Raw genomic sequence first — 23,025 nt, 5'->3', positions numbered from 1 at the left:
TCGAAGTCTGAAAGCTATGCAAGAAGCGATAGGGTTTATCTTAGTAATAGGATCCCGACTCTGGACAGTGTCACCAGCATTAAACTGACTGGAGGCTAAACAACCGGGTCAAAAAAGTTATTGAATGACGTCATGTCTGCGCAGTGGGTGACAGCCTTATGCAGCAAGCATCGGCTTCCTATTTATAATGCCCGTGTTTGTTTGTCGTCTGCTACTGTAAAACTCCCGCTCGATCTCTTAAGTCCCGCCGATTCACGTGTCGTATTTTATAGAGAAAGGTATTCATGGCTACTTGTCGATATTAAATCTTGGATAAATTCTAATATGTAGTCATTGCTTTACTCTGAAATCTCTGAATAATTCCCATTCCCATGTTTGACATATAACAGCATACTTTCACTTCTTGACATATCAACTAATTCGTTTCAATATAACACATACAGTCACAAACTTGAGTACTCGGATTATTAACGAGAATAAACTAACAGCAATTACAAAAACTCAGTCTTTGATGTTTACAACTATTATCTTGTAGTTTATTCAGGTAATTCCTACCTAATTGACAGCGTCATAAAAAAGGAAAGAAATGGTTGGAAGAATTTCTTTTGACGGAGCAAAGTTATTAGGCAATGGGCAATTCAGTAACATATATTCTGGCATGTTGGATGGTGTCAAACAAGTGGCTGTCAAACAAGTTTTATTAGAAGATGTCCAACGAAATCTGAGATATCATTGTATTGACGAATCAGATATTTACAAGCAGAGAAACCAAAGGGAAGAAAATGCCCTAATGAAAATACTGGACCACCGAAATGTTATAAAATTGTTTTTGGTAGAAGAGGATGCTCCGTTTAAGTAAGTATAACTTTTGTCACTGATAAATGATTGTGATCCTCATCCCTAAATTAATTTTAATTCCATGAATCCAAATCCACCATATATTTAGGAATTTTGCTCTGGAATTATGCGTATGTTCGCTTTATCAGTATTGCAAGGGACAATTTATTAACTGTCCAATGCCGTCGGACGCCACCGTCCTCTTGGACATTGCCGAAGGCCTGTTATATGTTCACTCAAAAGGTCTGGCCCACCGAAATATCGACCCCAAGAACATTCTTATTTCATCGACTCATCCCGTCACCGTCATGTTGGCCGATTTCGGACTTAGCAAGCCAGTACGCATTGGTACTAATTCATTTTCCGTCAGCAGAGACCGACAAAAGGCTCAAGGCAATAATCTGTGCTGGATGGCTCCGGAGTTGCTGGATCACCCAGACGACGAAGCTTTCTCTGAGAAGAGAGGCTCCGTCGCCAGCGATATTTTTTCGACCGGTTGTGTTTTCTTCTTTTACCTGAAACCTGGTTGCCATCCGTTCGGAAATGGGTCGATATCTACCGTGAAGAATATTAGTGAAGGAAATCCAGTCAATTTTAAGCGTAAGTTTGAATACGAGATTTCGCTAAATAACAGCGATCATAAAGGCTATTAATGTGTTATTAACTTTGAAACAGTTTTCCCTGAAGAACAAAGCCGATTTCAAGCAATTGTAGAATCGATGATTGCACCAAATCCTGAACACCGGATTCAACTTGAAGAAGTAGCTAATCAGCTGAAAGAAATGGTGGAAATGTACCCTACTTCACCTGAAGTTAATGAAATGGACGACCAATTTAATGAACAACTCGACTGGCTTAATTGAATATTTTTATTCTTTTTAAAATTTTAAGACAAATTTAATTTAAAACATGATTGTTATTCAGATTAATGCTCTTATCACACCTTTTTAAAATTTAGAGGTGTACGATATTTGTGCTCACCTGACAGTACTGCTGGAGTTGAGGTGGGAAATACGGTTCATATCTCTGAGCTGATCGGGGTTTATCCAAGCTGTCTATACCGCCCAGGTTCACTAGTCCTCTCCACAAAGTTTATTGTGATGAACTACATAAAATGTTGTTTACCATTGTTGTCCAATAAGCTTTACGCTCACGAGGTGATCACGTTCTCTTATTTGTGAAAGCCTTACATGTGTGGTCATGTGACATGCTGCCTTACGCCTTAAATGCCATGCTTATGTTCTGTACCAGTGTTTGCCTATGCGATAAAGAAATTGATACTGCCAAATACGGTCCGTGAGATATTACATTAGTGACAATGCACATTTAAGAGCCCACTCCTGACTCTCTAATATTAGCCCAGAATTAGTATTTAGTTCTTATTGTAAAGACAGTGACGTCTTTGCTGGAGACGTGTGTGTAAACATGATAAAAAGGCTGAACCAAAAGTCAACAACATGTTTACCTCCACAACACGCGCAGCTTTTTTAAAACGCATTTGAATTTGACTGAACTTTGTCAAACATTCGATAAAAACTTATCTGAACTAGGGTTCTTCGTGTTTCTTCGTGTTTCTTATGGTCAATAAATCACGTAATAGACGCCCATAATTTCCCTATCTTACAAAACTGATCCAACTGTGTACACAGTGGCGAGAGAAAGTACGTAGCTTCTCGGCGATTGGTCCAATTTCCACTATATTATTACCTTGATAAATAATTGATATTTGCACTGGTCTGTGTCAATAATAAACTCTGTCCGTTCGTGCAAACAAACGAATTTGAAAAAAAGTTGGAATATAAAAGGGCTACCACACTGGGCATCCGTTCAGAAGGTGTTTGGTTCTCGCTGCTCGTTTATTCCAAGCGAATTGCTAAATCAACCGTCATGCGTTCACTCGTATTACTTGCGTGGTGCTTCTGCCTGTTTGCAGCCGTTTCTTCACAGGGCGTGGGCACTCAGGCAGCTGAAGAGCCACTCAACTTGCCCATCTCGGTCTGCACAGCTCCTGGAAATTGCCAGACGGAAGCCGATGCTGTCGTCCTCGACTCCAACTGGCGCTGGGCCCATACGGTAAATATCGAATAGTTGTTTAATTATTACCAAGTAGCTTTATTAATCATGTCGTTTTTATTGTGACTATAACGAAACAGGTCGGCGGCTACACCAACTGCTACACCGGCAATCTCTGGGACACTTCTCTCTGCCCGACTCCGGAAACTTGCACCACCAACTGCGAAATTGATGGAGTCCCGACGGCCGACTGGTCTGGAACTTATGGCGGTAGCGTCACTGGTAATAAACTCAATTTGAAATTCGTCACCCAAGGACCCTATAGCAAGAACATTGGTTCCAGGACCTACTTGCTCGACTCTTCCAAAAATCGGTAAATTATTAACAATTCTTTCATCATGTTGTAATTTTGGCGGTAAAAAAAACTGAATTTAAATTTTCAAAAAAAATATTCAGGTACCGCATGTTCCAGCTTTTGAACAGAGAATTCACTTATGACGTCGATGTTTCCTCATTGGATTGCGGATTGAACGGAGCTCTCTATTTCGTAAGTTTCCCCTAAAAATCCTTATTCAAATGAACATATCTTTATTTCCGATTGCCACACAGGTATCCATGGATGCTGATGGAGGAGCGTCCAAATACTCTACCAACAAGGGCGGAGCCAAGTATGGTACCGGCTACTGTGACGCCCAGTGCCCGCACGACATCAAATGGATCAACGGATTGGCCAACTCCAAGGACTGGGTCCCCAGCCCCAATGATGCCAACTCCGGCAAGGGATATTACGGCAACTGCTGCGCCGAGCTGGACATTTGGGAGGCTAATAAACAGAGCCAGGCTTTCACCACCCATCCGTGCATCCCCAACGACCAGACCCGATGTGAAGGCGTCGTTTGTGGTGACAACGACTCCGGAGACAGGTAATCTCATATCATTTAAATCTATCAGAGAGAGAGATTATTAAATCTAAATTAATTACCAGATACAACGGCATGTGCGACAAGGACGGATGCGATTTCGCTTCGTACCGGATGAACGACCACACCTTCTACGGACCCGGAAGTAGTTTCAAGTTGGATTCCACCAAGCCTTTCACCGTTGTTTCCCAATTCCTCACCACTGACGGCACCGACAACGGAGATTTCAAGGAATTCCGTCGTTTCTACGTCCAGAATGGAGTGAGGATTGAAAACTCCAAGGTTCGTTTAGTTGTCTAGAAAAATCAGTTGATCAATTTTATTCACCTGAATTTTGTGTTGACAGGTGAACTTCCCTGGCATCACTGCCTACGATTCAATCACCGACGAGATGTGCGCTGCCACCAAGGGACTGTTTGGTGATTTGGATGACCACAAGAACAAGGGTGGCATGAAACAGATGGGCGAGGCCATGAGAAAGGGCATGGTGCTTGTCATGTCCATCTGGGATGATCACGATGTCAACATGCTATGGTTGGATAGCAACTACCCACCCACTGCAGATCCCAGCACGCCCGGAGTCGCCCGTGGCCCGTGCCCGACCACTTCGGGTGTCCCGTCCGAAGTCGAAGTAACGCAAGCCAACGCTGTGATTAGTTTCAGCAACATCAAATTCGGACCCATCGGTTCTACTGTCTAAACTTGAAAAAAAGTTAGAGAGTTAGAGTTAAAGGAGAAAAAAAATTTTTGAAATTAGCTTTCTTTCTATGCATATGAAAAAGAAAATTCCAAATAAAATGAGCATTCAAGATTTTATTACTTTAATAGTCATAAATTAACCAAGTCAACCAACAGTTTAGTTTCATTTACACGGCAGACGTGAGACGTATAAAAAGCTTGAAGAACTAAGCTTGATAAACTATCGATATAATTTGGGTATTTTTCCGATCCTTTTGTAAGTTGTAACGACCTCGTGTTGTAAAACGAAAACTAGTTTGAATATAATTAAACACTTGAATTCTTACTAAACTGAAGCAAAACGACGTGTACGAGGTTAAAACCTGTAATTCAATTTTTTTTAAATCTAGACCCCCCCCCCAAAAAAAAAAGGTTTTTCTCTTGTACTAAATGATGGAAGAAAAAAGTCTTTGCCCACACCTAATTTTTTCTCTGTTCCATCTGATAGTAGTACCGATAGTATACTTGTTTTGGTTTAGTTTTGCACAACTTTTTCTTATTCCGGAACCCACAATTTCACAAATTATTAAAATGAGTTGTCGATGATGTCGATGAGTCAAGAAAGCAGAAGAGAAAAAAGAAGAAACAAAAGAGAAAATAAACAAAATGGCCGACTTCCCGCCGAAGGTGTCCCAGTAATGGGCGACATGTCACTCATGTGGTAGCAGAGGTGAGTGAGGTGAGGAACAGATTCTTTCTTCAGTGTCTGCGTGACAATTAACAAGCTAGATATCCAGAGGTTAAATTCATTATTGCTCGTCGTACGAAATTGAGATTTGAGATTAATTGTTTTTGTTTTCAAATGTTAGATTGGTGAAAACACAGCTCTCAACTTGTTCTCGTTGAACAAAACTGCTTTTTTTCTGCTCAATCCCATCAACAATTTATCAACTGAAGATGAGTGGTGGAAATGTTTTTGGTGCTCGTCAACTGGTGACGAGTGTGTGGACGTCAAACACGCTATGATGTAACGACTCTACCTGCAATCAGCCAAGCTCCCTCACTGTTGATTCCATACGAGGAAATTCAAGTACCTTGGCAATGTTCATCAGTCTCCCCGGAAAGATGAAGGTTAGTAATTTATCACAACCACTCGGTCTGCCAATCTAATGTATGTGATACTGTTCGAGACTCATGTGTGTCCCATATCTCATTATATCCAGCAAGGGTATTAGTGGAAACCATTGAAGCCTGATAGAATCAAAATGAACAGGTCGTCTGGTTTTGCGATTCTCTAGTTTTCCGCTTAACCATGATTCTTAATCGTTTTGGGGAGCAAGAAGGGTTTCAGGGCTTTTTGGCAGGTTTCACTGAGGGCAGCAGAGTCTGTCAATCACGGCCTTTGGAGATTATATTATCTCCCGCAATCTTGGACTGGGGGGCTTCCTGTTTTTTGTGTTTCTTTTTTAGACGAAAACGACATCTGTGGAACAGCAAAGTTTCTGTTTTACTTTTTGCAGATGGTAATAGTTGGTATTGATTATTTCTTTTAAACAACTCCGCAATTCGTCCGTTTTTTAATGGAATTAACTATTTTAGAATGGGGAGAGTTAACTAATTAAACTGGTGCGAGAAACCGTTACATTTTCATTTATTCTTTAATGATAATTTAGAGAAATTGGAAAACAGTTTTGTCGAGGTAATAAATAATCAAAAAGTTAACAATACGACCAGGCAGTGAAACAATCAATAGATAATAAAGTTGTTCTGTGTGTTTTCTAAGGTAACTCGTAAGGATCAGCGTTTTCAACATAAGGTGGATCCGGGTAATGGTAGCTGTTTTCGTGATATTCGTTATCATAAGGATAAGTGGGTCCGGTGTAGTAACCGAAACTGCCAATTTGTCTGTCGTATCCAAATTGAGCTAAATCGTCATAGGACCCGTATCCATTGTATTCGCCATAGGAGTAGTATGGAGGATTGCCAAATGATACGGACACGAGACAAACAAGAAACAGAAAAATCTGGGAAAACAAGGAACACTAACGTAATAATTGAAATAGATTAAATTTAAAATTACAACTTACTGCAAATTTTGCCATGGCGAAAATGTTTTCTCTTGTTCTGTCTGATAAGTTGTTTCCGAACGGCTGGTAAAGTTACAACTGGTGGCAATGCGCTCGAAGATTCGGTGTGTATATATATAGGATTGGTGGGCTAGAAAGCGATATTGAAAATGGCCTCCCAAAGTTGTGTTAATAACTGTGATGTTTACCTTGAGGCTCTAACTGAGGACACAATTATACTTCCATTTCATAACACTTTCCAGGATTGTAACACTTAACTGCTGTGACAAAAATACTCGCCGTAAACAAGAACGATGTGATTAAAGCTAGAAAGTGTCGTGCCATAACTACTAGGGGGGCACAAAAGGATAAAAGAACCTTGAAGCGATGTTTTGTTTATAGGCTATATACTTCAAGGGAAATTGCAAAAAACCCTTAGAAGATATCTCAGTCAATGCTCCGTCCTTTTGCACACACAGACAGTGTTTACGGTTCCTTAGTTATATACCCTTATGAGAATTTCATTAGAGGTCTGCTCCTCGACTGAGACAATTGAAGCGGAACAAAGAATTCCGTATTATTTTTCGCTCTATATTTGGCAACCTTAATTCGGTAGTGATACAAATTATTTGCAATTATTCCAACCAGATCTCTATTCTACCGTAACTTCAGCTAAAATTAATCTGAAATTGAATGGGGGCCAACATTATTTTCTGATGCAATATTTTATTCGGTGTCGAAAAAGTATCGGAGATTGAATTTTTGGCTGATTTGAGCGAATGATTTCTTTCAACTTTGGAAGAGAAAACATTTTTACTCGTGCGGAATCACTTGCGTGAGAAAAAGTTCTATTTGTGCTATAACCAAAGTATAAGGAAAAAAGCTGTGGTAGTAATTCCCAGTTTTTGATTGTTATAAACTGGCAAATTACATACACAACGTGAGAATTCAATTTAAGATTTTCTATAACTGTAGCGAATCGAATAGCTCAGTATTTTCGATCGCCCCAATTGGCAAATAACTTTTTCTATCGTTCCCACCGCCGAGTTCTGGACAACTGACCATGGACCTTCCGGCAAAACCCGTTTTATTATTTATTTATGTGACATTTAAATCCGAAAGATTTGCCTTGGAACTGATTTGAAAATTTAAAGACAGATCTTTTATTTGTCAAATTACACAAAGATGAGTTCGTCGTAGCTTACTGATATTTCATAATTATTACGATGGGGAGTTTGCTTAAATATTATTGATGGCCAGGCTGGTCGATGTTTCAGTAGGATGCAGCAGAGTAGACTGTACCATAAGATTTGGGTTTCTCGTATTTTTCGTATCCGTAAGACGAAGGGCTGTATTCGTAGCTTGTTGGTTTCTTATTATAACCGTAAGGCTGTTGGTATTCGTAGCTGGGTTTGGCTTCGTAACCGTAAGTCGAAGGACGACTGTATTCGTATCTTGACTTTTGGTGCTGGTATCCATAAGAAGGCTGGTATTCGTAGCTAGGTTTCTTGTCGTAACCGTAAGATGGAGGGCTGTATTCGTAGCTAGCTGCCTTACCATAACCATAAGGAGTTTGTTGGTATTCATAGCCAGGTTTCTTGTCGTATCCGTAAGAAGGTGGGCTGTACTCATAGCTCGGTTTCTTACTATAACCGTAAGAAGAAGGTTGGTACTCGTAGCTCGGTTTCTTATCGTAACCGTAAGGAGAAGGCTGATATTCGTAACTAGGTTTCTTGTCGTAACCATAAGACGGAGGGCTGTACTCGTAGCTAGGTTTCTTGTCGTAAACGTAAGAAGCTGCTTGATAGCCATAGATAGGTTTCCAGGGATAACCGTAGCTTGATTTCTTGTTGTATTCAGTAGAAGGTTGGTAGCTATTGTTGGATTTTTTATCGTAACCGTAAGTGGGTGCCTTGTGGGCCGTATCAGAAATTGAGGAATCATCGTAACTGTAGCTTCCTCTCTTGTAAGAATATTGGTCGCTGGCCGTAGTGGCGACCGTACTGGCTATCATCAGGGCAACCAAAGCCATCTGTAACAGCCATTGAACATTAGAATCATACGAATAAAAATTAATAGTAAATTTTTAAATGAAATTAAATTCTAGACTTACAGTGAATTTGACCATGTTGTGATTATTAATGTAGCTGATTTCTAAAACAGGAGCTGTTATGGTCGAATTGCTGGAATGAGCAACTGATGACGGTGGACTAGGAGACTTCAGGTATTTATAGTAGAAAAACCTGTTGGCCGTCCAACCTTGGGTGTAACCGAAGAAACTGACCGTAGACGGGTAAGCCGTTTAGTTGATTATTTTACAACATTGACCGAAAAAAAATAAAATAAAAATCGTGATTTCGTCTTTTACACTTTTCCCAGCTCTCGCGTGCGGAACTGGCGAGTCCGTGGCAGAAACAAAAAATCGTAAATATCGCACGTAATTGATGTCACGGTATTACAGCAATTATAATTTGTCTATTTACGTGTTTTTGTGTTTTATCGTACGTTATTGTCATTTTTTAAGTTTTGCTCCTATATCACGCGTGGACACGCCTTAGCACAGATTTTGTCAAGGATGGAATCATTATCAATTTGATGGGGCTCTTGCGTCCTTTGTGGTAATATATGTTTTCACACAGTATATTCCAAGTCGTGTTCTTCTCCGCCCATTAATCTGAAGAAATCAAGTTAAAGACCATCACAGTCGAAATTTTAATCTCATGCTTGGCAGACTCCACCTTCATCCTCAGTAGCATTAGTAGGCGTCAGTGAGAAAAAAAGGAACTTCTTATTTCCATTTTCCTAACCCATTTTAAATTTTTTATTTAGATTAACAGCATCCCGTTTGAATGGAGAAATTACCAATGTCGGCCAAGTTACGTCTCTCTTTTTCCCATTTCTTTAAATCCCCTCTGTCCTCGTGTACACCCATGTGAGTGTATTCACTAGTCTGAGGCCCTTATTCCACCTGGTGGAGTCAACTCTTCAGAGGATGGACCACTTGTGCCTGGCCGTATTTCATAGACTTAAAGGTAGGAAACATTTATCTCTATTCTTCCTTTGTGACTGTTTGGTGGCGTTGGTTATAAATCGTGACATAGTACTACGGAGTACGATAACTCATTTGTAGAACGACTTTAGGCTCGCTTTTGTACCTCACAACTTTGTCTGTGGCTAAACGGTATCATTGTATTACAATCACGCACAGAATTATTGAATAGGGAACTGTTCGCAAATACATGAAAGGGCTCGTGTTTAACACAAAGGGAATATCGGAGGGGACAAAGTTAGGTCGACAATTTAAATGATCAGTAGCTGGGTGAGTAGTAGCTGCCGTAAGATTTAGGTGTCTCGTATTTGTTGTAGCCATAAGATGGGAGGCTGCGGCTGCCGTATTGAGGGGGGACGTAGCTTGGTTTTCCGCGGTATTCATAAGGAGAAGGTTGGTCGTATTCGTAGCTACCTTTGGGAAATGTCTCACCATAAGGTCCGTAGGTTCCCTTCCAGTTCCCGTTGTACGACGGAGAATTGGCCAAAGCGACAGTCGCGAAAAAGACAAGGACTAAGGCAACCTGAAAATATTCCAACACAAAAGACAAAAGTGTAGCTTAAGCCAATAGATGTAACATCGTTAAACAAATTCGAGTTTGAAGTCCGATTATGAACCTACAGTAAATTTCACCATGATGCGATGTTTAGATATTTCTGCAAAAGGAGCTCTTATTTTCGGATTGCCGGAATCGGGTGGAATCAGCAACTGATGATGGTAGACAACGGGACGGACGGTATTTATACGAATAAACGGACGGAAAAAATAACAATCGATAAAAATAGCATGGCATTGATGACGATAATATGCCCTCGTATTAAACACTATCAAACCTTTTAATCGAAGGACCAAGCAATTCTGTTGAACCATCCGAGCGGTTAATTTCACATGAGATCGAGAAACATTCATAGCGCTTATTTTTTATGATATAGGGTTTAGATAATCGACCGTGAATAGAATCGGTAACATTTAAAGTAGAGCGAATACATCGACCAATTGATTCCCAAGAAATTGAATACCATAATTAATACCATTAAATTAATTTTCTATGGTCACAGCTCAGATTTACCCATACACACGTCTACACTGTGTGAAATTGTTGTCTAATAGTAATTAGTACCTGTGAAAAAGAAATTTTTATATCTGACATAATCTTTTGTTAATAATTCTAGTGTTTTGCGACCTGTATAGGCGCATTTAACATTTTGTGTATGGAACTTTCCTGCTAGTCCATTGCGGACGTTGTAAAATTTCCACGAAAATTCCGCATAATGATTCCCTTGCATATAAAGTCTAAACTTTTTCTAGAGTCGATTGATTTTATTTTAGAAAAAGTTGTTTTATTAGTTATTCGTTCGACATTCACAGAAACTTTCAAACTCATCTTATAGTATACACAATAATACATACACTAAATGCCAAAAACATCCTAGGAATTTGAATACGTCAGGGAGGGTCAATAACTGATGATGGGTCAGTGGAACGATTTAATAGTTTGGTGAGTAGCCGCCGTAAGACTTGGGTTTCTCGTATTTGCTGTAACCGTATGAGGGGGATTCATAGCCGGTGCTGGGCTTGTAATAGGTGACTGGGAAGGGGGCATCATAACCGTAGCTATCTTTCTTGTTGTAGTCGTAAGGGGAAGTGTAGTAATCTTTTTTGCCGGAATAGTAAGGGACGGCCTCGTAGTGGCTTGGCTTCTTGTTGTATCCGTAGTCATCGTGGGAGGCACCATAACCGTAGCTATCTTTCTTGTGGTAGGAGTCAGGGGAAGCATCGTATCCTTTTTTCTCTCCGTAGGACTCGTAGGGACGTTCATAGGAATATGGGCCATCAGCCATGGCGAAGGCTGCGAGAGCGACGAAAACTAAAGCGGTCTGAAAAAATTTCGGAAATTGTGGACAGATACAGAAGATGCACGGCGCCAAATTCAAATTTAAAATTAAAAAGGAAAGAAAGAAGAAATTTGTTGTTAACTTACAGCGAATTTGGCCATGTCAACTGATTTGTTGTTGTTTTTGTTGTGCTAAATAGCTGTGAGCTGTGCTATTGTCGAATTGCTTGAAGGAGCAACTGATGACAGTGGGACTCGCAGACGGCCGGTATTTATATGAGGGAACATGCACGGACCGATGAGCACGCGGCATTGATGACGCCCTCGTCTTAGATTTCATGGCAAAACCTTGGGGTGGACGAAGGACCGCCTGCCCGGCAATAATACACGGAACGATCTTTTTCTTTTTGCCGACCGAGGAAACAATTCGGTTCGTCCAAGGTGCGGATTCACGCACCGTAACAAAACAACAACCAAACAACTGTAAACAGATTTGGTGTTACCGTACTAAACTTAAGAAATTTGTAGATTTTCTAAACTTAATTAGCGATAGATTTTTCTCGCAAGGACAGTCATGTGTTTAATGCCCTCACGAAATTAAAGAATGGAATGACACTTGGTTCTGCTTAATGGGTTTAATTTTTAAAATGACGTCACTCTGGCTGGTATGGAAATCCCACCATAATAATTTGATGGTGACTCTCTTATTGGTTCTGGTCATGGGTTCTACTATACTATTTAGACTGATTTATCGCTTTTTGCCGGACCGGTTTAATAAGACGTTGCCTGATGATGGATGTCTTGTCAAAAAAAGAAGAAACTCGAAGAGAAAGCAAAACATTCTAATCTGACCCCAAATTTTGATTTTTAAAACATCCTTGAATAGTGTGTATAGAGCGCATGCGCATACCCCGTTCGATTTTCTTTTCACGTAACGACGCAACAACAACAAAAAAATTAATATATCCTTTGGAGCAGCACATGTGTCTTATTTATCATTTAGATTGCCAAGTTGCGTTCTAGCAGAAGACTTTGTGCTTTTCCGCAGTTCAGTTTTTATAGCGACAGTTGTTTTTGTTTGTTTTGTTCGCTCGGCTGAGAAGCGCATGCGCGGGAATCCATCAGCAGCATCACTACCGGTATCGAGTTGCTTCTTTGCTGCTGTAGTGTTACAGCTCTCCGTATCAGTGAATTCGATCGACTAACATCTGTGCTGCCCTGTTTAACGTCTCATCCCCATATAGTCTCTAGATCAGAAAATACAGTAGGACCTGGGGGGGGCAACATCTTTCGATTGCGTTTTTAGTTCTCTCCAAATTGTTCGTCGGAGAGTTGAGTAATCGTAAATTGCTGCTGTTGGAACTGAAGAAACTGATTTTTTTACGTCCATGTCTGGCTTTCTAAAATTTGTTGAAACCCAGAAAAAGAAGAAGAGAAAGCAAAAGTGTTGTAAATCTTTCGCAAAAATTAATAATTTCAGGGGAAAATTATTCTAATTTATAGCCGAATAGATAAACAAAATGGAAAATGGTTGCTATCGGGAAAAGTGTGAGTGTCAATGTGTAATCGGTGGTTTCCAATCGTTTATTTAGGAATCAACACAATAATTTAAGAAGAAGAATGAAGAAAGAAAAATTGTGTGCGATTTCTCCGACCAGCCGGAGCCCAGACATCGATGCTGGATGGGCATGGATTATTGCTGTAGCCGCTCTATTCGCATCGGCGATTTCTTCGGGTAAACTTTTCTGATGTTACAATTTGTCTTTTGCTCTGCAGTGATTATCTGTTAATATACTTACAGGCGTCTACTTCACTTTTAGCATGTATTTCCCCATACTTTTGAACGAGTTCCAGGCCTCTCGGGCCGCTACCGCCTGGGTCGGATCGCTCAATAACGGCATCTACATGCTGGCAGGTTATTACCATAGAGAGAAACTTGATCCAGACAACTTTCTTTCAAATCTGTTCAAGGCCGCCTGTTATTATTATTATTACCCTAGGTCCGATAGCCACATTTTCTATACGGCGGATTGGATGCCGATGGACGGTTATGATCGGTGGCATGACATCCATGATCGGACTGGCTTTGAGCAGCGTAGCGCCCAGCCTGACTATGCTCTTTTTCACTTACGGCGGAATTACAGGTATCATAAAATCATTGGATTACGCTATCACGAATCTACACAACTAAACTGGATGACTTTATTGTATGTATAGCGTTCGGGCTTTGTTTGAATTACACGTCGTGGATCGTGGCCATTTCGGACAGTTTCAACAAGAAACACGCCATCGCTTTCTCGCTCAGCCAGTCCGGTGTTGGGCTGGGCATTTTCATCTTCGGTCCGCTCTTCAGTTTTCTCATCACCGAATTTGGATGGAGAGGAGCTTTGCTCATCACCGGAGCCTGCACTCTCCAGCTGACGTGTTTGGGCGCTTTGATCTTCCCGTTAAGAAATCCGAAGGAGATAGAAATCACCAATTTGGAAAGCCATCCGCTAACCAAAGAGGCGAAATGCACGGACGAGGAAATCAAAGAGATATTACATAATCTTAACTCTGAAGTCGCTGCTGTCGTTGATGAACCCACCACCGCCTCAAAGTGGAAGAATCACTGTGCTGCTATGCTTCATCTCAGCTGCTTCTTTTGGTCGGTGGCCACGTCCATTCCGTACATTCTACTGGCCGATTACGCCCGTTCTCTTGATCTGATGGAGTAATATTAATTGTTCAGATCTTGAACAGCGTTGTAGTAACTCTCCCTTTTACAGATATTACATCATCATGCTGAGCACGATGGGGATAGGAGATCTCATATGCCGTTTAGTTATAGGGCCACTCATCACCGTTTGGAAATTAGACGTCACGAAACTGTACGCCATCTCGCAGATAGCCTGCGCCATAACAATTGCTTCCTTTCCAACCGTGGTGAACGGCGTCCAGATGATTATCCAAGGTTTCTTATTCAGCGTGACTTTCGGCTGTCAGTGTTTGTTTCTCGGTAATTTACTACAATGGTCCAATGAATCCGCTTTCGATTTCGTCCCACTCAATTTAATGGTCCCATTTTTTATTTTATTTTTAGCTCTCGTTCCGCGTGCGCTTTTCGGAAGTGAAAATTTGAATCGAATCTTCGGCGTCTCCATGTTTTTCGGAGGAATTGGCATTCTTATCGGTCCACCGATCGTAAGTATTTGTTTATTATTTTATTTGAAATTATTGTTTCATTCTTTTTCGTAATTATTAGGCAGGACTTATTGTGGATATCACGCCAGGTCGCTCTTATTGGTTGGCCTTTGTCTTCGCTTCTGTCATGGAACTTTTATCGGCGATCGCCACAATTGGCGCTCTGTTCTTCGCTAATCGAAAATGAAGTCTTTCCAAAATTTGAATAATTTCCGGTTTGTTGAAATTAAGTGAGATTTATTTTTTTCGTTAGTTAATTCGACATTCTCCACATGTTATGGACAATTACAGATTTTTTTTCAAAAATAGATACTAGGAATTTTGCGGCTAAGGCATTCGGGTCAAATTCCGATTAGTTTTACTGGTGGGTCTCGTTGTGGAATTAATAGCTTGGAGAGTAGCTGCCGTAAGATTTGGGTTTCTCGTATTTGTCGTAACCGTAAGATGGGGGGCTGTAGTCGTAGCTTGGTTTCTTACCATAGCCGTAAGGAGAAGGTTGGTATTCGTAGCTAGGTTTCTTGTCGTATCCGTAGGAAGGTGAGCTGTAATCGTAACTCGGTTTCTTATCGTAGCCATAAGAAGAAGGCTGATACTCGTAGCTTGGTTTCTTGTCGTAACCGTAAGATGGAGGACTGTATTCGTAGCTTGGTTTCTTGTCATAGCCGTAAGGAGCAGAGTGATAACCATAGCTAGGTTTGTTATCGTAACCCTTGTCGTATCCCTTTGGGCCCTTGTAGTCCATATCGTACTTGACCGAGTACGAGGATCCGTATGGTGAATATCCTTTGCTTCCACCGTAGGAATAAGGATCGCTGGCCATGGAGACGGCCACCAAAACGACGAGAGCAAACAAGGAACTCTGCAAATGTTTCAAGGATGTGTCACTCATAACTTACAGGTATGTAGTTAAACATAAAATACTCTTAGCATTTTAGTAGATAGAAACTTACAGTGAAATTGGCCATTTTGTGTTGTAGTACTGTTTCTTTCTCTTCAAGAGAGCTGTTGGTGTTATTGTTGAATTGTTGGAACAAACAACTGATGACAGTAGACTCGGAGACGGCCAGTATTTATAGTAAGTGGAAAAGCTGGCCGGCATATGGCGACAGTGAGAAAGCGCAAATAAGCGGCATTGATAACGCCCTCGTTTTTTTCAGTTTCATAAAATCCTTGGAGAATGATTTACGCGACGTATAAAACACGAATCAGTGGTTTTCTAAATTTGTCTCGCTGGACAAGTAAAAGCAACATTTAGATTTGTTTCATTGAGCTTAAGGGCGGGTTTTACCTATAATAACGTTTAGTTGTGACCATTGGAATTCCCCCGGTTCGCTTAAATTTTTCATTGAATTTGTTAACATTTTTGTTACCACAGACCACGCCCTGCTATAAGTTGTCGCCGATCAGAATGATCATGGACCGTAAGTCGGAAACAGGAAATTTGATAGCGACGATGGAGTGAAACGGTGATTGGTTAAATAGAGTAACAGGTGTAACTCGAAACTTCGCATGTCTCTACCAACATACTTTCACCTGCTGAAGATAAAAACGAAACCTCATTTTATAGGAAGTTTCTTATAAACTGATCCATTAACCACTGGTCTTTTCCTTTTCTAATCTAGCAACTACAGTTCCTTAAAAGAATAGACTCGCTTCCCGATTTCATTTTAATTACGAATCTCATATTTGAGATTTGCAAATGAATTATTAATGAAATATTGGACTCTTGCGATCCTAATTGAAAAACGAAATTGATAATTGAAGGCGAAGGCCAGCGACGTTAGGCAAGACTGAATTTAATGTAGACGGTAATGGGGTAACTATGCAATTTATTCATTTCCTTGAAATAACCCAACGATATTTACGCCAGCAGAAATAATTTATTTCTGCGTCATACTCAAAGTTAAAGAAAAATATAATAATGCACTTGATCAGAGAAATTCGACGGATTGTTGAAGAGTTTTAAAACGGTGCGACTTTATGGCTGGCGGTTATAGATGACTTTCAATAAGCAGAGTAGCTTCCGTAAGATTTGGGTTTCTCATACTTGTTGTCGTATCCTTTAGACTGCACGTAAGATGGTTGAGGGTTGTATGCCTTGGCTTTCATTTGGTACGAGGGTTGAGGTGGATTGTACGCCTTCGTGTTGTAAGTTGGGGCTTGACGGTACTCTTTAGGTTTCATGTCGTATGATGGAGTCTCGTAAGAAGTTTCGTAAGCCTTGGGCTTCATGTTGTATGACGGAGACTCGTAATGTTTCTTTTCGGGAGCATAAGAAGATCCGTAAGGTGCAGGCTGCTCGTAGGGTTTCCCATTGTATCCATTGGCCATTGCAACGGCAGCGAAAGAAACGAAAATCACAACGATCTGGAGAATTGGGGAAACAACAAACTAAATTTAAAATCCTGGCTTAGCTTAATCAATGATAGAATTAAAGTTGACTTACAGTGAATTTGGCCATTGTGGTCTGTATTTTTCTTGCTGTTGTTTTTCGAAAAGCTGTATTGAATTGCTGAAAGGAGCAAGTGGTAACTACCGACTTGACTTGAGTCGGTATTTATAGGAGAAAAGTAGAGGCAGAACGGACTGGTGGGTTGGAACACGTCATTGATGTCACATCAATTCACTTTCGTGCTAACCTTGGCCTGGAGGTGTGTAACTAAAATTAGAACCACCCCATAGTTAAAGACGAAGCGCTTTTTACTTTAAAAAGACCTTAACTGGGTTTGTGGTTCACTGTACAGCGGTATAAGACAAAAGAAGAAAAAATTCGTTATAAATAGAAACTATATGTGGTTTTAATTGGCTGGTTTACCATACAGTCACTCAGCTGAGTTTACAAAATTTGCGGTGCCTTTTTGCGAAACCCAACAAGGTCTTAATCAATTTTCCGCAATTTTCCAATCTTGGCACTCTTTTCTACTAATTTTTCTACTTGAACTCATTACCTTTTCTCAAATCAACTGATAAAATCTACGTCAACTCTATCAAATGATCTATTTATGTTGGTCATTACAAACTTTGCATCATATTTGAAAAAACCGCGTCATTACTTTATCCGACACCTGGTAGAGAAATTTCGTACTACTCTATCGTTGTCGTCTGCGTTTCGGACGGCTTGAGGAACGGTGTTGGAATGATTGGTCCAAGAACAGAAACGTGAGATTTCTTTGATCTAGGCTATTTTGCTGAAAGTTCATTGTCGTTACCTTTTCATTACGTGATCTGTGGAGCTTGAGTTATCTTTTTTAGTAGGTCTGAACTTCATCTGTGATTTATCCCTCCTCCAATGAAAGACGATCAACAGGTACCTAGTTACCAAAACTTCTGCACGCATATCAGTGAGACCACATTTCTGTTGTTTTTGTTTTCCCTATCTGGACGACATCGAGACCAGACTGGAATGACTTTACCCCCTCCCAAATGGACCTATTGTCGTATTCCATTTTGCTCCGCGAATAGATCTGTATCAACGATTAAAACGCTTAAGGTTCAATTTTTCAACGTATTTTTGTTTCTATCCTAAGTCTATTTAAAGTCTACCTGTATAGGGCTAGTGTAAATTATTCAATGTATTTGCAAATGGAACTTATTTTGACTGATACCGGTGATACCCTGAAAAATGTTCTCACTTTAAATTGGAATAAATAGTGAATTAGCCTATTTACGAAAAATCTTAAATATTGGTTAGATAAAAATTTCAATCAACTTTAAGTTACCAAGATTGCCAGAATTGGTAACATGTTAAATTGTTTCATTTGAATGTTCCCAATTAGTGTTCAGACCACTTCAGGCATTTTTTTTTACAACGAAAGCAGTAACATTCAGTCAAGTTGTTAACTGAGTTCAAATCAGGAACAAAGACTCGATAATATTCCAAATCATCAAGGCGTTGATGTCATATGTTGAGGTAATAAACTGAGGATAAACCTGCCATCACATTCAAAATTTGATCTTAAACTGATCACTTACCAAGTTTTGTTTCTAAAAATAGACCAGCAGATGGAGAATCAATGTTTGCTCAATTAAAGTAGAGAACAAAATAAGAAATACAATATGGATGATGCTAATTTTCATTGGTGAAAGGAGTGGTGACCAAGTCAAGTTTCACCTGCTGCGTGCAATCTACGCTGGTGTTGTCCTGAAGTGTGGAAGCGTTACTTGAAATGTTACAGCAACTGAAGACTTCAGAAACGGTAATTTGACTGAGATTTTTATTGGTTTTAACTCAAGTTTTATTTGTTAATTAATAATTTCGTTTTTTACCCACAGGAAGATCTACGATGCTGTCATTTTTCCAACGTCCGGTTGAAGCCATTCAGAGAAGGTACTTTTCAGCCCTTATCTAAAACAAAAGTATTGCAATATTATTTCCTATGAATTTGGTTGAAGGTCATAACTCATAAGGAACATTACGTAAGTGTCATGTGGTGGTGTAAGGTTGGGTGAGAATTGAGAAAGACACGTGTTCATCATTATCAAGTAGGTAGAATTGCTGCAAGGTTAAGCTATTTGGTTTTCAGTTTTATATTGGTTTTTGTAGACCCATCCCCAGCAACGTCATCCTTCAGAAGGAAAGGCCAGTTTACATTTCAATCGAAGGTCATGGAGATCATTACATAAAACGTATCATGCAGTGGTGTAGAGGTTGGGTGAGAACGGGACGTGTTTCATCATTTTTAAGCAGCTGCAATAGCCGCAAGGCTTAAGAGGTGAGGGTGATCAAAAAATCGTATAAAACGAGAGAGAAAATGCGAAGGTAAATCAGTTGAGGGAGCATCTCCGACACGGCAACAACTGCAGAGCTCTGTCTGTCAGTTCGCATCTATGGGTAAATATTCTGTCTTTTACAAAGAGTGTGGTATATCAATCCTTCTTTTGTTTATGTGTGCTTTTTATAATGTAATATTTATATTTAAATTTATAATTGTCTAGTAAACTGTGGCGTCGTGCTGCTGTTGTGTGTTGAATCATTAATGGCTGGGTCGACCACTGGTGTACCGATGTCTTCTTGGTATGGCGGATACCAAACCGCAACGCCACCGCCTTACTACCCAAAAGCAACTTACGCAACGACCAGTTCCTGCACCGAGGTCTTCAAGTACTACACCACTAAAGCACCGGAGTTTTATAGCACAACTTACGCTGCCCCGAGCCACTACACTGACGCCATGAAGTTTTACTCTGCCCCGAGTTACTACACCACCAAGGCGACGTAGCATGACTACGCATGCTGCCCCATCCTACTACACCGAGGCTTCTAAGTATTACTCTGTTCTCATCTACTTATTGCACCGATTTTCCTAAATACTACTCTGTTCCCAGCTGCTACACCGAGACTCCCGCTGATTACTACACCGAAGCGGCAAAGTACTACTCTGCCCCGATCTACACAACCACAACTGAGGCGGCCAAGTATTACGCTGCCCCGACTCACTGCACAGAAGCTGCTCTTTCGTACTACGCTGAACAGAAATACTACACCGATGCTCCAGTTCACTACACCACGGCCTACGCTACACCACGGCCTACGCTGCACCACGGCCTACGCTACACCACGGCCTACGCTGAACCACGGCCTCCAAGTACTACACCGAAGACGCCGCCTACAACAACGTATGCTGCCTAGTTTACTACACCGAGGCTCCCAAGTACTACATCACTAAGGCGTCGGAATTCTACACGTCTATGCATGCTGCCCCTGCCTACTCCACCGAGGCCCCGCATTACTACAACACTGAAGCGCTCAAGTACTACACTACAACCTGCGCTGCCCCGAGCTACTACACCTACGTCCCGGAGTATTACTGTGCGTAAAAGGAGTCGTAAGAAAAAAGTGCCCGAACTGCAGTGCCCTATCTGTCACCAACTGCATTCCTCATCGTGTAACCGATTCGCAATTATGGGTAAATATTCTTTTTCTATTTGTTAATATGCCTGTTAATATTGAATATTAATGTTTCAATTTATTTACTGTTTAGGCAACTATGGCGTCGAGCTCCTGTTGGGTGTTGTATCGTTGATGGCTGGGTTGACTGCTGGTGTAGCGATGTCTCCTTGGTATGGCGGAAACTGAACCGCAACGCCGCCGCCTTCCTACACAACTAACGCAACAACCAGTTCCTGCGTCGATGTCTTCAAGTACTACACCACCAAAGCACCGGAGTTTTATAGCACAACTTACGCTGCCCCGAGCCACTACACTGATGCCCTGAAGTATTACTCTCCCTGAGTTACTACTCCATCTAGGCGACGGAGTACTACATGACTACGCATGCTGTCACATCCTACTACACCGAGGCTTCTAAGTATTACTCTGTTCTCATCTACTTATTGCACCGATTTTCCTAAATACTACTCTGTTCCCAGCTGCTACACCGAGGCTCCCGCTGATTTCTCCACCAAGACGGTCGAATACTACACCGAAGCGGCAAAGTACTTCTCTGCCCCGATCTACACAACCACAACTGAGGCGACCAAGTATTACGCAGTCCCTACTTGCTACACACAGGCCGCTCTTTCGTGCTACGTTGAACAGAAATACTACACTGATGATCCAGTCTACGACCTACGCTACACCTAGCTTCAACACCGCTGCCCCCAAGTACTACACCGAAGAAGCCGCCTATTACACAACTACGTACGCTGCCTAGTTTACTACATCGACGAATTTAAGTATTGCCCTGCTCCAAACTACCAAACTTAGGTTCATATGTATTGCAATTTTCATGACTATCACCACTGCTCCGACCTACCTAAGTTCTGAAGTATTTCTCTGTATGTGTGAAAGATTGCTGAAATACAAGATTGATTTTTAAATCACAAGTGCATGTTTCTATTTTCTCCTTAAATACCTTCTCCTGCTGACAATTGCATGATGTGAGAAAATATTTCTGAGTGGTATGTTAACTTACAAATAATTGATCTTGCCAAATACACTGATAGAAATTCAAACTCTTACTTCAATAATATTTAAACTCTTCCCTTTTTATAAACTCTCAAAAGATTGAAAGTCCAACAACCAATAATTTTCTAAAAAATTCAAAGTCCACCACCTATTTTTCTGCTAAGTCCAGACTTTTGTTTTTGAAAAAAAATTTAAAAAAATTCCCCTTACACGAGATTTTAAAAAATTTATCGTGAAAAAGATTGATACGAATATTTTATTGCATACAAAATTTATTTTTATAACATTTCACATACATCATATACATTTTTCCTGTGGCCCCCAGGGGGGGGGGGCCTGTCGCTTTCTCTACCGCGATAATAACATTATGCAAGTTATTATTTGTTTGGCGCAGAAAGCTTGTTTTATCTAGCAGTTCTCGACTGTTTCAAACCTGACATTGATCAGGTTGCCTCAGTCTTATACTGCATGATTGAATGAAAACTCAAAAGACAACAGATCAAAATTTTAAAGCAGCATCACGAAATATCACTGGCAGAGCAATTTTGGCATGGATGAAAACACAAACACAAAAATTTTTAAATCAGGAACCCAGATGCAACAGCTCAGCTACAACAGCACAGCAACTTCTGGACTACACTGCAACTGCATGCTGCATACAAAGGCTCAATCTGTCTTCGTCACACCTTTCACCATTTGGCTGCAACAAGGTAACCACCAGCGTTAAAGAAGTGTTTGTTATTATACCTGTTCAAGAAAAGAAAATTAGTTTCGAGAAACACAACTGTGTACATGTGCATACTCATTATAACAAAAAAAATACAAAGAGTAACAGAAAACTACGCAGAGTAACAGAATAACTTTGATATCTGATTCAAACTTTCTATAGAGGCAGAGCAAATCGGTCTACTCTCTAGTCATGTTAACTAAATCTGTAGTACTTAAGCAAGACATTTGATCAAAATAATTACTTTTTTCTGTTGCATGAGATGAGACGTACGCCTAAGAAGAGGCAGCGAAACACACGAGGCACGCCATTTCGGAAATGTACAGGTACTTCCAAGTCTGAGTTGAATTGGCAAATTAGTTTCAACGTCCAAAATCACCTGTAAATTTTCACATCAACATTTTACATTCAATAACAATAGAAAATTAACAATAAATACCTTTTAATTTTCATCGTGAGGAGCGTGACAGCCAACAACCTTCTTCAGCTGTGTCTTGGAACAAAATGGCCACTAAGCATCCCTGAAGACACTCGCGCAGTCGCGCTACCTGGTGGATATCATTCATCCACTTATTTAGTTAGCAGTTAGTCATGTTGAATCTAAAGGAAATATGTCAATAAATATTCCAATATTCATCCAATAAACAAAAGTTAATGGTTACCTACTGCTCGTGTTTAACATTCAGAAAAATACTTATGAATGATGAATGAATGATATCCACCACAGGTAGCGCGAGTGTCTTCAGGGATACTTAGTGGCCATTTTGTTGAACAAAATTTGTTCCAAGACACAGCTGAAGAAGGTTGTTGG

At 40.5% G+C, this 23,025-nt stretch overlaps 7 protein-coding genes and 1 long non-coding RNA gene across 16 annotated transcripts; 4 read left to right on the top strand and 4 right to left on the bottom strand.

The window, feature by feature from the left end:
• Positions 1–174: 174 nt before the first annotated feature.
• LOC124207853 (serine/threonine-protein kinase/endoribonuclease IRE1-like) lies at positions 175–2,174 on the top strand. 4 transcript variants are annotated; one of them, XM_046605487.1, is made up of 5 exons: positions 198–278; positions 536–855; positions 947–1,147; positions 1,211–1,437; positions 1,513–2,174. In XM_046605487.1, the coding sequence occupies exons 2-5, from the start codon at positions 587–589 to the stop codon at positions 1,698–1,700; spliced, it is 885 nt and encodes a 294-aa protein (XP_046461443.1). In that variant the 5' UTR covers positions 198–278; positions 536–586; the 3' UTR covers positions 1,701–2,174. The 4 variants fall into 4 exon arrangements, with proteins under 4 accessions (XP_046461441.1, XP_046461444.1, XP_046461443.1 ...); XM_046605485.1 differs by having other exon boundaries at positions 175–278; positions 545–855; positions 947–1,437; XM_046605488.1 differs by having other exon boundaries at positions 190–278; positions 947–1,437.
• A 35-nt stretch (positions 2,175–2,209) lies between these two features.
• Positions 2,210–4,586, top strand: LOC124207852 (1,4-beta-D-glucan cellobiohydrolase B-like). The gene is made up of 6 exons (XM_046605484.1): positions 2,210–2,910; positions 2,991–3,223; positions 3,307–3,397; positions 3,460–3,773; positions 3,836–4,052; positions 4,117–4,586. Exons 1-6 carry the CDS (start codon positions 2,725–2,727, stop codon positions 4,468–4,470), a joined length of 1,395 nt encoding a protein of 464 aa, XP_046461440.1. The 5' UTR covers positions 2,210–2,724; the 3' UTR covers positions 4,471–4,586.
• Positions 4,587–7,653: 3,067 nt separating this feature from the next.
• LOC124207849 (extensin-2-like) lies at positions 7,654–8,771 on the bottom strand. Its single transcript, XM_046605481.1, has 2 exons — positions 8,628–8,771; positions 7,654–8,546 (listed from the first exon to the last, which is right to left on the bottom strand). Exons 1-2 carry the CDS (start codon positions 8,640–8,642, stop codon positions 7,788–7,790), a joined length of 774 nt encoding a protein of 257 aa, XP_046461437.1. The 5' UTR covers positions 8,643–8,771; the 3' UTR covers positions 7,654–7,787.
• A 266-nt stretch (positions 8,772–9,037) lies between these two features.
• LOC124207848 (monocarboxylate transporter 14-like) lies at positions 9,038–14,888 on the top strand. Of its 2 annotated transcripts, XM_046605479.1 has the most exons (9): positions 9,038–9,132; positions 9,344–9,546; positions 12,990–13,132; positions 13,199–13,312; positions 13,398–13,541; positions 13,615–14,110; positions 14,166–14,395; positions 14,480–14,580; positions 14,642–14,888. In XM_046605479.1, the coding sequence occupies exons 3-9, from the start codon at positions 13,018–13,020 to the stop codon at positions 14,765–14,767; spliced, it is 1,326 nt and encodes a 441-aa protein (XP_046461435.1). In that variant the 5' UTR covers positions 9,038–9,132; positions 9,344–9,546; positions 12,990–13,017; the 3' UTR covers positions 14,768–14,888. The 2 variants fall into 2 exon arrangements, with proteins under 2 accessions (XP_046461435.1, XP_046461434.1); XM_046605478.1 differs by lacking the exons at positions 9,038–9,132; positions 9,344–9,546 and adding an exon at positions 12,402–12,536.
• LOC124207851 (putative eggshell protein) lies at positions 10,882–11,656 on the bottom strand. The gene is made up of 2 exons (XM_046605483.1): positions 11,545–11,656; positions 10,882–11,440 (listed from the first exon to the last, which is right to left on the bottom strand). Exons 1-2 carry the CDS (start codon positions 11,557–11,559, stop codon positions 11,051–11,053), a joined length of 405 nt encoding a protein of 134 aa, XP_046461439.1. The 5' UTR covers positions 11,560–11,656; the 3' UTR covers positions 10,882–11,050.
• LOC124207850 (putative eggshell protein) lies at positions 14,797–15,635 on the bottom strand. The gene is made up of 2 exons (XM_046605482.1): positions 15,531–15,635; positions 14,797–15,439 (listed from the first exon to the last, which is right to left on the bottom strand). The coding sequence occupies exons 1-2, from the start codon at positions 15,543–15,545 to the stop codon at positions 14,963–14,965; spliced, it is 492 nt and encodes a 163-aa protein (XP_046461438.1). The 5' UTR covers positions 15,546–15,635; the 3' UTR covers positions 14,797–14,962.
• A 757-nt stretch (positions 15,636–16,392) lies between these two features.
• LOC124207845 (extensin-3-like) lies at positions 16,393–17,145 on the bottom strand. The gene is made up of 2 exons (XM_046605477.1): positions 17,027–17,145; positions 16,393–16,947 (listed from the first exon to the last, which is right to left on the bottom strand). The coding sequence occupies exons 1-2, from the start codon at positions 17,039–17,041 to the stop codon at positions 16,585–16,587; spliced, it is 378 nt and encodes a 125-aa protein (XP_046461433.1). The 5' UTR covers positions 17,042–17,145; the 3' UTR covers positions 16,393–16,584.
• A 74-nt stretch (positions 17,146–17,219) lies between these two features.
• On the top strand, positions 17,220–19,167 carry LOC124207846. 5 transcript variants are annotated; one of them, XR_006880160.1, is made up of 7 exons: positions 17,220–17,739; positions 17,836–18,070; positions 18,357–18,490; positions 18,575–18,776; positions 18,853–18,907; positions 18,973–19,062; positions 19,124–19,167. It is a non-coding gene; the product is annotated as an uncharacterized LOC124207846 (long non-coding RNA). The 5 variants fall into 5 exon arrangements; XR_006880159.1 differs by having other exon boundaries at positions 17,833–18,070; XR_006880162.1 differs by lacking the exon at positions 17,220–17,739 and having other exon boundaries at positions 17,746–17,887; positions 17,978–18,070.
• Positions 19,168–23,025: the final 3,858 nt, after the last annotated feature.

The sequence above is a fragment of the Daphnia pulex genome, chromosome 11 (genome assembly GCF_021134715.1).
Source record: "Daphnia pulex isolate KAP4 chromosome 11, ASM2113471v1".
Lineage (NCBI taxonomy): Eukaryota > Metazoa > Arthropoda > Branchiopoda > Diplostraca > Daphniidae > Daphnia > Daphnia pulex.
This window is presented reverse-complemented; position numbering and strand designations above follow the sequence as displayed.

Bases quoted from the DNA above. Each gene is read 5' to 3' on its own strand.
- LOC124207853 (XM_046605485.1), top strand. From the start codon at position 587: ATGGTTGGAAGAATTTCTTTTGACGGAGCAAAGTTATTAGGCAATGGG. The intron at 856-946 runs GTAAGTATAACT...CCATATATTTAG, and splicing joins GAAGAGGATGCTCCGTTTAA to GAATTTTGCTCTGGAATTAT. The intron at 1,438-1,512 runs GTAAGTTTGAAT...ACTTTGAAACAG, and splicing joins AAATCCAGTCAATTTTAAGC to TTTTCCCTGAAGAACAAAGC.
- LOC124207852 (XM_046605484.1), top strand. From the start codon at position 2,725: ATGCGTTCACTCGTATTACTTGCGTGGTGCTTCTGCCTGTTTGCAGCC. The intron at 3,224-3,306 runs GTAAATTATTAA...AAAAATATTCAG, and splicing joins CTCGACTCTTCCAAAAATCG to GTACCGCATGTTCCAGCTTT. The intron at 4,053-4,116 runs GTTCGTTTAGTT...TTGTGTTGACAG, and splicing joins TGAGGATTGAAAACTCCAAG to GTGAACTTCCCTGGCATCAC.
- LOC124207848 (XM_046605479.1), top strand. From the start codon at position 13,018: ATGAAGAAAGAAAAATTGTGTGCGATTTCTCCGACCAGCCGGAGCCCA. The intron at 14,111-14,165 runs GTAATATTAATT...TCCCTTTTACAG, and splicing joins CGTTCTCTTGATCTGATGGA to ATATTACATCATCATGCTGA. The intron at 14,396-14,479 runs GTAATTTACTAC...TTTTATTTTTAG, and splicing joins CTGTCAGTGTTTGTTTCTCG to CTCTCGTTCCGCGTGCGCTT.